Source organism: Nicotiana attenuata, chromosome 1, assembly GCF_001879085.1.
Source record: "Nicotiana attenuata strain UT chromosome 1, NIATTr2, whole genome shotgun sequence".
In the NCBI taxonomy this organism is placed as follows: Eukaryota; Viridiplantae; Streptophyta; class Magnoliopsida; order Solanales; family Solanaceae; genus Nicotiana; species Nicotiana attenuata.
Genome location: NC_031989.1, coordinates 6,590,452 through 6,604,362, shown reverse-complemented (window position 1 = coordinate 6,604,362; position 13,911 = coordinate 6,590,452). Strand labels below are relative to the sequence as shown.

The window sequence follows — 13,911 nt, the reverse complement described above, 5'->3', positions numbered from 1 at the left end:
GAAAAAGAAAAAGAGGGGAGACATACACTGGAAAAGAGAATAAGAGGTAAAATGGGAACATAGACAAGCATTTCTTGGGAAAATTATCTACATAATTAGCAGATAAGATTGAACTGTGAGTAAGATTTAATTGAATAAAACAGCCATCAATAACCATCAGAAAGCTCTTTAATGAAAGGTCAAAACTGCTGCATGGTGACAGTGGCTGTTATTGTGTGGAGATATAATTGTTAGGCAAAAAATTTAAACCAGTTTTTAAGTGTTTTTTTTTTTTTGTAACAAACAACTGATGAAGATACTTTTTGTATATATAAAGTAAATAGTTCTTGAAGGTAAAAGACATATTTGTTTATGAGATTAACAAAAGTTAGTGCATGAGCTAATTTCAATGTGGGCGACTACAAGGATGAACTAACAAGAGAGTTTTCGACACTAACAGTTCAGAATTATAATATTGAACTCAGATGCCTAAACTGGTGGGGTGAAATTGCAACATAACCACTAAACTTGTTTAGAAATTGGATCAACCAATATAATTACCACTAACCAATTAAGTTACTAGAACAGTGAATCATTTTGCAAAACGGCATATTATGATCTAGCTCTTGCCTAATACTCAACAAATTCATCAAATAAATGAACAAGACATTATCACTAGTGACAGTTCTCATAAGTTTAGTTCCTGGAGATAGGATCCTCTACCATTACCTTTCTCCCTCTTCAAGAATAAACTAAAAATTTGGGCAACTTCCAATCACAACATTTCTTTTAATTAGACATGCTAATTTTTCATTAGTTGCTTCAGCAAGATTGGCTTGAGATTAAGGCCACTTTTCCATTTCTCCAATTTTCTCACCACTCCAACTAGCGCACACTGCCTTAAACAGTAACAGCATAGAATGTCACCCTCTCTAAGATGACAACTAAAGAAAGGCAACCTGCTTTCCCTTTGACGATCTCCTCACCCATTTTTCTGCTATCCGTTATTCACTGCTTATCTTAGGACTAACTAGTTCACTGAGGACCACTCTCCATAAACACTTTGCCATGAAGATGATGTCGATGCAAAGTATTATTCAATAATAGCATGCCTAAAATACTTAAAGTAACACCTTCCCAAACAACTAATAGCATGTCTAAAACACTTCAAGTAACATCTTCCCAAGCAAGTCAAAACACACTACAGTTCTATGATGTGGTAACACATTTTTTTGGGACTAAATCTGATGAGGTAACTATGAGACAATGTAAACTACTTGTATCACTTGCAAAAGCAATCAGAAATTTGAAGAGGTGGACACAATAAACTACCACTCCCCAGTAGGCAGAGATGACTGATCTACATTGGTACTCAGGCATGAGAGAGGATGGAAAATTCACCATTTGTCTGGTCATGAGCTTTTTGACATGTAATATTGTTGTTTGCTTTGGTGCTCCGTCCTCCATTAAGCTCTGTTGCTCTCTCAATGCCCTTTGACTTGTATGGAGCTATATTTGGACAACTGAACTTTAGAGCTCCCAATAAATCAGTCTCGATGCATTCGTACCTGCATATCAGCACTACCATCAGTTTCTCACTAAAACTAACAATAAATTACGATACCAAGATGCCTACTTACATCTTCTTACATAGTGTATCAGTTACCACAGAGAGATTTATAACTTGCATCCTCATTTCCGCAATCTCTTCCGCTTTGAAATCATCAAATGGCTCCTCAAAAGCTTTTGATAGCTTTTCAATATTTGCCTCAAGCTGCTGCTGCTGGTCCTCAAATAAATGCTGTTTTATTTCCCTTTCTTCTTTTGTCATTTCATCCTTAAATAAGTCATCACCAAACATATAATATGCAAATGGGTATGAAAACGAGAGAGCCCGTCTTGATCTGGAAAGCCTGTAAAGTCCATTTGTAATCCAACTAAAATCTTTCGCTATTGACTCCTTTGCTTCCAAAATTGCCACCTTTTCTTTTATAGTATCCCTCAGACGAGACTCCTGTGTAGAAGAATCTATATGAGCTTTATAACGATTGTGATAATGCATGTAGCGATAAAGATCACGCTTAGCCCGTTCAGCTTTCTTCTCCTGATCTTCCTTATAACGACCACAGCTGTGACCAGTGATATACGACCAAGTATGATCTCGGCCAGTAGCTCCACCACATAGCCAACTACAGCAAACGAGAAAACATAATAGAAGATCAACCAACAAAACTGGGAAGGCAATTTCCTTCAGCTACTATTTCAACTTAAGAACAAATGGAATGAAGCAGCAAGAATTATATCATATTGCTCGAGTTAAATGTTGTACCATTTCAACTTATAGAACAAACGGAATGTCCAATTTGAGATTCATAAAGACTTCAATGCAAACTTATGAGAGTGAGAATAGGCTTCCTAAAGGTTAACTTTGGTACCAGGTAAGAGAATTTGAACATCCAACTCAAAACCTTAAGGTGAAGTGGAGTAGGGTAAAACATTCATAACCCCTTTGGATGCCGTTACACAGTCCATGTAACGACAATTATATAACTAAACAAACTAAAAGTAAGACAAAATATATGCCCGGTAAGCTTAGAGTATAACACAAATAAAATTGAAGTGAGATTAGACAATGTTGTAGTGCCTAAACTGCAGACAATAAGATATTTAGACTCAAACTTTTAGAAATATATCATGATAGATGTGTGAGCAATTAAAATAAGATGTTTGAACTGAAAGGCGCTAAGGAAGTATTATGCGATAGTAGAATACCTACCAATGTGTAAAGCAAGTCCTAAGTAATAATTATAAGACCAAAAATGCAAATAAGAGCCAATATTGGCATGTAAACCAAACCATATCAATAATATAAATGTCGTAGCAATTCGAACACTAACATATATGTGCAGCCCATTCAAGATTAGACAAGATTAAAAATGATCACATATGACAGAAAATGCAAGTAGAAACATGAGGAGGAATGAGATAAGGTCGCCCGAGATGGTTTAGTCATGTCTTACATAGACACCCAAATAGACATATTCATAGCACTGACACCATGATCAATAAAATTATTTACATATAGAAAAAAGAACCTTGAAAAGACAAGTGAGCAAGTCCTAGGAATCCAAGTTTTTCCAAACAAAGATCAATACTGCTTAAATTAAACTAGATCTATGTTAACTCCAAGCTAGATCAAAATAGTATAGGATCGCCCCCAGGACTTTGGTCTAGTGGTAAGAACACAACACATGATGTGTGGGTTAGACGCATGTCAGGGTTTCAAACCCTGCTGCAGAAAAAAGCCAGACATTTAAGTGGATGAGAGACGGGTGGGCCCATTGAACACCACTGGCTTCGAGGATTTCTCAGTAATAAAAAAGTCTTGGATCAAGTCCGGTCCTGATCCTAAAATTACAAAAGGAGCCTCAATCTTTATGGACTTTTCAAATTACTAGAGGCTGCTAACAGAATAAGGTAAAACAATAGGTGCGCCATGAAGTCATGTTCTCTGCAAATGGGCCGACAGTGCTGATACGTATCCAGAGTGTTCGTTCATCAATAACATCAGAATCAGCTTTAAGTTGTGAGAAATCTAGGCACAAAAAGACATCAAGAGTAAACTCACCAAAATGCTTGCCCACAAATGCAGCTAACTAGGTTGCAACCTCCATTCTTCTCAACGGGTTTGTGACACTTTGGGCAAGGCTTAGTGTGAACTGTAATCCAGTTAACTGTCTCTGATTCATCTCGGCACTTCTTGGTCCAAAGTTCCCACATCAAGCAAGAACAAGGTGAATGTGCTTCTGATAAGCAACTGAAACAGAACTGTAAACCACATGAACATTCAACTTCACAAAGATCATCAGTCTCTAGCCGTATAGCATTCCCACAATGAGGGGTACTTGGACACCATTTCACCATTTTATTGTCCTCAATGTATGATTCAAGGAGAAACCGATCAAATTTCTCTGCCAAATCCGGATGCCTTTTACTAACGAGCTTTCTGATAACGGCTTCATCACAAATTGCAAAGCATTTATGAGCCATGCACCTTATTCTCTTACTCTGCCCCTCCTTTATTTTCACAATGAAATGCTCTGTCCAACCTAAACAAACAAACAAGAATTAGCTTATTTCCAGCATAAAAATGAAAATAAGTAGCAGCAAGCATGTGAAACAAAAAAGAGAAGCCTGGAACCACTTTAATTTGACAGGTTTCAGAAAAAACATATGTAGAGACCATTTGAAAATAAAAAAGCACGCCCTTTGATATAGAAACAAAAACATCCAAAACCTTAAAAACATTCGAAACAAATTGTACAATTGTATGCTAATACAGAACTGGAAGGCCAAACATTCAAGATTAACAAGATGTTCATAAATAGTAGAATGAATTCTGATGGAATCAATAATGAAGCACTGGCTCTACTCAAAGAATTACTTCTCACATTCATTGCAGAAGCAGTGACCACAATCCATTTTTGTGACATCACTCCCCGCTACCTCTTCTATGCATATATTGCACATCGCCGTCAAAGAAGACACAGACGATCCAAAATTAACTTCTTCAAGCACAGTTACCCCTGCTTCAGCAAATAAGCAAGCTTTTCCCTTTTCTACAAGAACTGCAAACAACCTCTCGAGATCCCAACGGTAGTGAATGAGCAACGTTCTCGCATGGTGTTCTTTTAGCGAGAGCAAGTCCATCACTCTCCGCAACTCTTCCCTCTAGCAAAAATGTAAAAACACCTCAGATATCCGTGTTTAAAGATCAAGCGCAAAGCATACGCGTGTCAAGTGCCAAAAAAAGAACTTTTCAAGTCTTCATACCTGTGCCACCAAGAGAGACTCCTTTGTGATTACCTGTAAAACAAACTGCAAATTATCAGATAAAACCAATAAAAAGAGGGAGAAAAAAGGGAGGCAACAAACAATGGCACATCATCCAATTGAAATCCATAGAAAAGAACCTAACTTGAAGCAGTAATTTCAAAGAAGGAATAATAGCACTTTTGGTCCCTCAGTGATTAATAAATTCTGATTTTGGTCATTGTGATATTTGACACCAACACATCTAACCTTCAATTAATTAAAATGTATGTATTTGGTCTCTTTATGTAGGAAATATGTTATATTTAGACTATCTTATGTTGTATTTAGACTATATTTAAAACTATATTACCCTCAAATATGGTGTAAAAATAACAATACAAACTTAACACAATACATTGTAATTAAATGGTGGAACGGTTAATAATTCTCGTAAAATATTTATGAAGGTTAAATGTGATTAGTCAGATATAAAACAGACTAAAACCAGAATTTATCAATAATTGAGGTATTAACCCTTCAAAAAAACCTTTTTTTCTCCCGTTTCAGATAAAGAAAATTACAAAATCGTGAAAACCTATAAAGAAAAGGTTTGTAAACACACTAAGACTTCAATCAATGAATCAATCAACTACTTCTCAATATCAAACAAATTACAGAACTAAAACTAAGTAGTACTACTTAATAACCTAAAATCAAAATGTTTGAAATTATTAATTATTACTCTTACCACATACATGATCATCAAAATTGAAGGTTTTATAGAACAAGGAGAGAAACAAGTAAACTAAAAATTCATACATAATGAAAAATTCTAGGGATTTTAAAGCACCTTGCAGGAATTTCCTGTAGAAGAGGCCCACCGGGAATCAGACTCCTCATTCTCGAGTCCTTCCAAAGAGTCTTCTTGATCAGAAGAATATATATCTTCATCGCCGCTCAGGTAATCCTCCATTCACTTTTCGCCTCTGCGCAGATTAAATACCAAAAAAATACAAAAAAAAGGAAATTTGAAGAATGTATGAATCAAGAAATCGGTGGATCGAAGTGAGAATTCAAGAGCTCCGATCAGATTAACATCGGAGGTTAATTAGGGAAATCGTTCCCTCTTTTCGTCGAGAGGAGATAAACAGAAATATTATGTGTGTGTTTTTTGCATAGAAATAATTTAATTTTTCTATACTGAAGGTGAGACTTTGGCTTTACTTATTTTTAGCTTCTGGGGAGCTGAGGCTGGGAATCCGAGTTGGAGTGGGGAATTTATGAAAATTATACGACGTCGTTAATGTGGCTTCAACGAGAAGATTTTGACGAAACGACGCGTTTTGATGTTGAAAGGTTTGTCAATTTGCCTATCTGGATCAATTAGTCAAATAGTAACTAATTAATTAATTATATTCCTTGTGGATTATGTGTCTGCAAATAGTAGGTTCATTAATTAGCTCTAAGATAAAAATTTCACAAAACCTTACCTTAATTAATGCAACGAATATGACATGTAGTAGTGTAGGTAAATGAGATGTACCTTATGCTAAATGTTAAGAACAAAATTCTCTTAAAGTTTTTTTAATATATAAACAGGTCATGTGATATGAATATAGATTTTTCTGAAATCACATTGCTAAAGTTATTTACATGATTTTTTAAAAGAAAAAAATATAAAGAGTAATTAAGTTGAAGAACGTTCGCCATTAAAATGTAAGACTGCTTACTTTATGTAATTGTAATTGCTTTTGATTTTGATTCGGTTTACTTTCTCTTTAGTTAGTGTCATAGAGCGGCCACCGTTTTCATTAAATCCAGGATTGACAGTATGTTCAAACACAGCTATTTAGTGTTCAAAACCTTCGTATGAAGGTTATACTCCCCTCTTTTTAATCTTTAATTATGTGTTATAACACTAGTTTGATTGCGGATGATGTGATAATCAGCATAAAACCAAAAAATAAAGATTTCCCAACGTCAATTGCATGGCTAAGAGAATTAAGATAGGTACATCACATCAACTTGTAGGTCTTGTATTGGATAACAGGATAATACCTTCTCCTAGTACAATTAGAGTAGGATTAAAAAACCTTATCATTGGATTGAGTAGGAGTGTAGGACTGCATCACTTTATCCTTAAAGTCTTGGACTTTGAGCAGGAATGATTGCACCTCACTGTATTTTTTGTAAATATAGATGTAACAACTTGTTACTGCTGCAGGTTTTTTCCATTTATATTAGTAAATGTTAGTTCCTTTTTCTTATTCAGTTGAGTTGTTGCACATTTCATTTGACAAAATTCAATGAAATGGTTTTCTTTTTCTTTTTTTTTTCTCAAAAGAAACTCAAAATTAATACTCACTCTCAATTAGTTTATGTGAACCTATTTCCTTTTTGGTCCGTTCCAAAAAGAATGACCCATTTCTAAACTTGGATACAATTTAGCTTAAACTTCTAATTCTACCTTTAATGAGAAGCTTTTATAACCACACAAATACTCGGGACCCCTTTTTGACTTGTTTAAGACCACAATTTCAAAAATCTTTATTTTTTCTTAAACTACATGCGCGGTCAAACAGATACACATAAATTGGAACGGAGGGAATAGTAATAATTATGTATATATGGGGAAAGAAAAAATATTAGAATTATCTAGTAAAAATTGCACGGGGCGCCCTATTTGGTCGCCCCCATTTAACCTATACCCATTTTTTTAAAAACTTTTAACTTGTACCCACTTTTTAAACAACTTCAGCTCCCTTTCTCCTCCTCCTTCTCCTCCTCAAAGTTTTATCTTTTCTTTTTCCAGAAGTAAGGTATCCCTATCTGCTTCTTCTTATTTCTCCGGTGAGTTCTATAAATTTTCACGCCAACTTATACATCTGAAACAACCAATTTGCTTTTTTCATCACTTCCTATCACGTGACATGCATATACAACTGACTTGGTGATTTGTTTGATTAATTACTACTGTTGGACCACATTTCAAGGAAGCTAACAACTTCCTATGGCCATTCCAGCTTAAGGCACCTCTTGGTGGACTCGAGAAGAAGAGAAACCACTACGTTGAAGGTGGTGACGCTGGAAACCGCGAGAATTACATCAATGAGCTCATCAGGAGGATGAACTAAAAGAATCTCACTAAGCAGCAAATTTTATTTCTTTAGAAGTGTTTGTTTTTGGTGTTTGAACTGTTTGTAATATGGAACTAGTCAGGATTCAGGTCTTGTTCGCAAGGTAAAAAGTTTGGTCAAGATGGTGTGGCAAATGAAATTATAAACAAACAAAAACTTCAGCTGTAGAGCTGAAGTTCCCCAGTTACAAAGACAAAAACTTCCCCAGTTACAAAGACAAAACTTCATTTCTAGAGCTGAAGTTACCCAGTTACAAACACAAAAACTTCAGCTCTAGAGCTGAACTTCAGGCCCGGCTACTAGAATGCTGAAGTTTTGGGTGATTGCCTTTGCTACTTCAGCCCCGTGTGCTGAAGTTATGCGAAAAAGCGGGTATGCTTGCAATTTTTTTTGCAAAGCGGGCACAAAAAACGGGTATAGATGCAAATGTCCATTCTATCACATAGTAATGGAGTGGACCACGAAAAAGAGCAATTTGATAATAATTTCGCAAGAAGATATCTCAATAATAAAGCAAGGACCAAGTTAACCCCAATTTTGACAACGGTAACAGAAAATTCATGAGGGGACTTACAGGGTTTTATATCTGGTTTTGTGAACTGCGAATAACTAATTTGCCCAAATGAATTTTCGAAATGTAGTAACTCCCAAATTCCAAAAAAATAAATTATAATCAATTAAAGATCATACTGGTCAAAAGACTACACAATTTTTGTAACATTTCAGTACTATAACAAAAGTAATAAACAATATTATAAGTTGCAAAAAGGAGCCGCTGTTTACGTTCTACTTCTGGCTTTACATCTCATCGATGTTGGTTCTGAATAAATAGTCTTCACCCTCTAATTCATCATGGTATAGAGATATTGATGGGATACTTGTTTTTTCCCCGCACTCCTCGCTCTCTGATGATCTTTGTCCCTGCATTAATTCAATTCTCATGTTCAGCATTCTATCTTGGTGCATCAAACCATTATGCAATCCGCATTACAGGTCATGTTGTGCTCGTGAAGATATATTCTAAGGAAAAATGAATAGAACACAGGCCAACGGCGTGTAGGGTGAAGACAAATTTTCTGGAATTACAACTTACCTTTTTCAAGATGTAGAGAAAATAGTGGAATGTTTCCCCAAAAGTATTCCACTCAACAGACCAGGTGAACTCAGGATGATTAAAGAACCGGCGCCTGAAGTGCGGCTGGCCAATAAAAGCAAATTGAAACAATTTAGAAGCATTTAGCAATAGAATTAGGGCGAACCATTTGAGAGACGAGTGTTAATAAAGAGATAAGGTGTTGGTTGCTGCTCTTACTATTTACAACTAAAAAAATGAAAGAATAAACCAAAAGCTGCTTTTACTACCTGGCCGAATGTGATAGATATAAATATTCCCTCAGGTTTTAGAACTCTGTGAATTTCGTGAAGCATTTTCATCACCTTCTCCACTGTTGCAGGGTGTGGATTCCAGGGGTCACCACTGTCCACGAACAACACATCCTTCAAGTTCAACAATATACATTTTTGATAACGAAGTTCAACAACATATAAATGAATAGCCGATCGTCTGAAAAGGAAAATGATTGGCAGCCATTGCTGCACTAGGTAGTACATCCAAAATAAAACTTCTAATAATACCATTGTTCCTTTCTCTATAACCACATCAAAACATCCATCTTCAATAGGCAGGTCTAGCATATCAGCTTCCAGCACTTTTATTTCTGTTGACATTGATAACATAAAACATCAACAATGGAGCATCTCAACACCCTTAATTAGTCAGAACATGTTCCTAATACTGACATATTTCTCTTGTTATGTGTTAGCGTTCTTTCACCCAATACAATTAAAACCTTTTACTTGGAATTGCCAAATGCAAATAGTCTTGTTTAAGTATAGGTGTAGCCAAGATTGCCCTTAAATCAGGGAAGGAATGATAAAAAAGACAAGTACTCTGATAAAACACAAATCTCGATCAATCAAATCCAAAATGGCAGAAAGAATGTTGGCTAAGCCACCACTGAAATTCCATACCAGAACTTGTCTCTTGACTTTGCACAGGAGCATTCTGTAAGCATAACGATTGTGCAGACACAGTCTCAAAAAACAAAAGGTTCTTTGAGTTAGCAGGGGCCACTATCAAACCACATGTCTGGGATAGTCTTCAATGGGGGGAGTCTGAAGATGGTGCGTTTACAGTCAAGAAAGGATATGCTCTCTTGTGCTCCAACAAAGAACTGATTGATAACTGGCCATGGAAGCTAATCTGGAAGACCAAGTTACCTCCCAAAGTGATCTGTTTTTGCTGGCTAGCTTCGTATGAAGCTTGTCTTACTCAAGACAACCTAAGTAAGAGAGGCATCCCGACTGTAAATAGATGCTACATGTGCAGAATGAATCTCGAAAGTGCGAGACATCTGTTTTTGCATTGTCCAGTAGCAGCAGATATTTGGAACATGTTCCTGTCTATTTTCGGGATACCCTTGGTCATGCCTTGCTCCATCAAAGATGCTATGAAAGTTGGTGCTCTTGGAAAGTTGGAAAACCCATCAAAAAGACATGGTTAATGGTTCCTGCCTCAATCTTTTGGTGTATCTGGAAGGAACGAAACCATAGGTTTTTTGATGGGATCTCAACTTCAAATCATGCTCTTCAAGCTAAATGTTTAGTGGATTTACTTAGCTGGCTTAACCAAACCCCTGTATCTAGCTGTGAACAACTTTTGGAAGGTGTCTGCTCTCTAGTTATAGATTAATCTTTGTATCTGAGCAGTCACCTTTTTCCCTCTTGTATATTCTTGTCTGCATCTTCTTGATGCCATTAATGAAACTCTATTGCTTCATCAAAAGAAATAGGTTCTTTGATGCAAACGAGTCAGAAAATTCGGGTTGGATGAGCTCATTTTTAATGTAGCCGTGCACAGATTAGTTACCCCCAACTTATTGGGATATATGCCAGCAGGAAAGTTACCTTACTCTTAGCTAGCGTTTGGCCATAGATCTCAAATTTATTTTGAAAAATCTGATTTGGGTGAAGTTTGGTTTGAAGATGAAAATGTGTTTGGACAAACGTTTTCAAAACATATTTTCCAACTTTATTTTGAAAAAACATGTATATAATTCCCAATTTTTGGGATTTTGGCCCAAATTCAGCTCAATAGCTGATTTTGGAATTTGAAATTTTTGATTTGGGATTTGGCCAAAATATGAGCAAAATTTATGGCCAAACATGAGTTTTGAAAATAAATCTCAAATTTATTTTGACAAAACTTATGGCCAAACGGGGCCTTAGCATCTTGTTGCTCGTTTCTCTCCTAGAAGAGTATTGTATTTACTTGAGAACTCCATTCTAACTTCTATATGCTAACATTGGTAAAGTTCATTTTCTTTTTCTTTTGGGCTTCCATTAATACTTTATTTAGAAGCGGGCAAGCGAGGAGATCCTAGGTCCAAACCTGAGACCTCTATCTTAATAAGAAGGATCATCGTTGCAAATGGCTTTATCTAATCCTATGGATAACAAAATTATTTTACTTCAACTGATCAAATTGGAATGAAACTGAAGGAAAATCCATAAGTAATTCGCTTCCCCAATCAACTCTTACAGATAATAAATTGTTGCCAACTTGATGAAAACATTAAGAGACTTGAGCAAACGAAATAAAGCAGGAGGTAACAATCCTGTCCTTTCTTATTTCTTGCTATTAGCAGGAAGCAGTTAATCATATCCAACTCTTGGAATCATATTCCATGGCAATCAAACAGCAAAAGAACAGAGCAATTTGTTCTATGACAGCCAAACATAAGCTAAAGCAACCAATCAAAAGCAAAAATTTGAACAACTAGAAAGTCCATTTTACCTTTGTAGCCCTTGTTAATCAATCTTTGTTTCATCTTGTCGACTGCAATGGGTGACAAATCAATGCAGGTCAATTCAGTAATCCCATCTCTATATAACTCTTCACACAACTGGGAATTCCCACATCCTAGCTCCAACACCTGTCACCTCACCTAAAAACTAAGTTCCACTTTTACAACAAACGACCACTCCCTTTGTTCTTAGTTTCAATATCATTTTTGGAATATATTCAAAAAAAAAACGTAATAAATTGGTATATATAGAGAGATAGAAAGATGTACAGAAGAATTCGGTGTAATGTGTTGTTGAAGAAGGTGACGGAAGTGCGAATAATCTTTGAACCATTCGTAGTGTTCCTCTTGAGCGAACCTCTTATCCCTGAGAGTTAAAATGGTGGGTTATTTTTTTTTGTTGTAAAATGACTATAAAAAAGTACGCAACAAAGATTAAAAGGAGTAAATAAAAGGAGAAAGCGAAAGGTCTCACCAGTAGTTCCGATCAAGATATGCCAAAGCTGTAGAAGGAAGGACATCGGTTTTCTCCGGCTCTCTCCGGTCCATGACGATGAATCCTTGTGGCGATTGCCGGCTGGCTGATGGAAACCCTAATAGCCTTTGATTCACCGGTTATTTTAGGACATTTTCACTAAATTTAATTAAATGCTAAATTATATTCCGCTTCCCTCCCGTTATTTCTCTCCACTTCTTTCTTTTTTCTTCACTTCTTAATTCACTTTATTTGATTGATTTAATACAGTCAATTCAAATCCGTTCAAGTTTTGGTTCAATTTGAGAAGTCACTGATTCGCCAAAGTGAAAAATCTATCTATCTATTAATAAAAGGACAGGCAGAAACCCCTTTTTTTTGACAAGTGGCAGTATGAAAATAAGACATTTGGCCCTTTAGGACATAACTTCACAAAAATAGGAACTAATATATTATTTAAGGAAAAAATCTCATAAACTACAGTTATTTTATTTTTAAAGAATTACAACAGTAGAAGCATCCTATTAGACTTCTGTTTGGGGAAAATTTCCTACAATATTCAATACTCTACTTTTGTCAACTAAGTATTTTAGGTTTTTTTTTTTTTTTTTAAACAAGTAACTGTATCTACATGTGAACGTGAATACACACGTTTTTTAGATTTTATCTAAACCTACGCACGATTAGTAACTGTAACGATCCGACCGGTCGTTTTGAGCTCTAGCGCGTCGTTCAGCAGTTTGAAGCCCCGAGTAGCTTCACTTCAGGTATTATGACTTGTACGCGTGGTCGGAATTGAATTCCGAGAAGTTCGGAGTTGATTTGGAGAGAGAATTCTCATTTCGGAAGCTTTAAGTTGAAAGAATTGGCTAAGATTGGATTTTTGAGTAAACGATCTCGGAAGTATGATGATTTCGGACTTGGGCGTATGTCCGGACTGGGTTCTGGAAGACCCGGGAGCGTTTCAGCGCCTATTGTGGAAGTTAGTATTTTTGGAAGAATTTCATAAGTTTGGGTGGAAGTGCATTTCAGTGTTATCGAAGTCCGTTTGGGATTCCGAGTCTGGGAATAGCTCCGTGTGGTGATTCTGGTATTGAGAGCACGATCGGAAGTGAATTCGGAGGTCCGTGGGTCATTTTGGAGTCATTTGGCTAAAGATAGAAAGTTGAAGGTCTTTGGGAAATTTGACCGAGAGTTGACTTTTTGATATCGGGGTCGGATTCCGATTCCAGAAGTTGGAGTAGGTCCGTAATGTCGAATAGGACTTGTGTGCAAAATATGAGGTCAATCGGACGTGATTTGATAGGTTTAAACATTGAAAGTAGATGTTTGAAATCTCAAAGTTCATTAAGCTTGAATTGGAGTGTGATTCATGGTTTTAGCGTTGTTTGATGTGATTTGAAGGCTTCGAGCAAGTCTGTGTTATGTTTTTAGACTTGTGCGGGTGTTTGGTTTGGAGCCCAGGGGCTCCGGTAAGATTCGGGATAGCTTCGAAGTGATTTGCTAAGAAATAGGATTGCTGGTACTGGTATGATCGCAATTGCGATGTTTTGGTTGCAAATGCGGTCATCGCATTTGCGAGATTTCGTTCGCATTTGCGAACCTGGGCAGCTGTGGGATCGTTCGCATTTGCGACATT

At 36.4% G+C, this 13,911-nt stretch overlaps 2 protein-coding genes across 2 annotated transcripts in view; both read right to left on the bottom strand.

Moving 5' to 3' along the window:
• LOC109230560 (probable E3 ubiquitin-protein ligase ARI2) overlaps window positions 1–6,038 on the bottom strand; it is a 6,718-nt gene extending 680 nt beyond the window's left edge. The window contains exons 1-6 of the mRNA XM_019396060.1: window positions 5,645–6,038; window positions 4,813–4,845; window positions 4,431–4,710; window positions 3,608–4,088; window positions 1,620–2,168; window positions 1,381–1,547 (exon numbers count right to left, since the gene is read on the bottom strand). Of these exons, the coding sequence (XP_019251605.1) occupies window positions 1,381–1,547; window positions 1,620–2,168; window positions 3,608–4,088; window positions 4,431–4,710; window positions 4,813–4,845; window positions 5,645–5,767 (1,633 nt within the window). The 5' untranslated portion in view covers window positions 5,768–6,038. The remainder of the gene's footprint in view (window positions 1–1,380; window positions 1,548–1,619; window positions 2,169–3,607; window positions 4,089–4,430; window positions 4,711–4,812; window positions 4,846–5,644) is intronic.
• Window positions 8,545–12,587, bottom strand: LOC109230459 (methyltransferase-like protein 13). The gene is made up of 7 exons (XM_019395983.1): window positions 12,273–12,587; window positions 12,068–12,164; window positions 11,788–11,926; window positions 9,567–9,649; window positions 9,294–9,428; window positions 9,025–9,129; window positions 8,545–8,852 (listed from the first exon to the last, which is right to left on the bottom strand). The coding sequence occupies exons 1-7, from the start codon at window positions 12,344–12,346 to the stop codon at window positions 8,730–8,732; spliced, it is 756 nt and encodes a 251-aa protein (XP_019251528.1). The 5' UTR covers window positions 12,347–12,587; the 3' UTR covers window positions 8,545–8,729.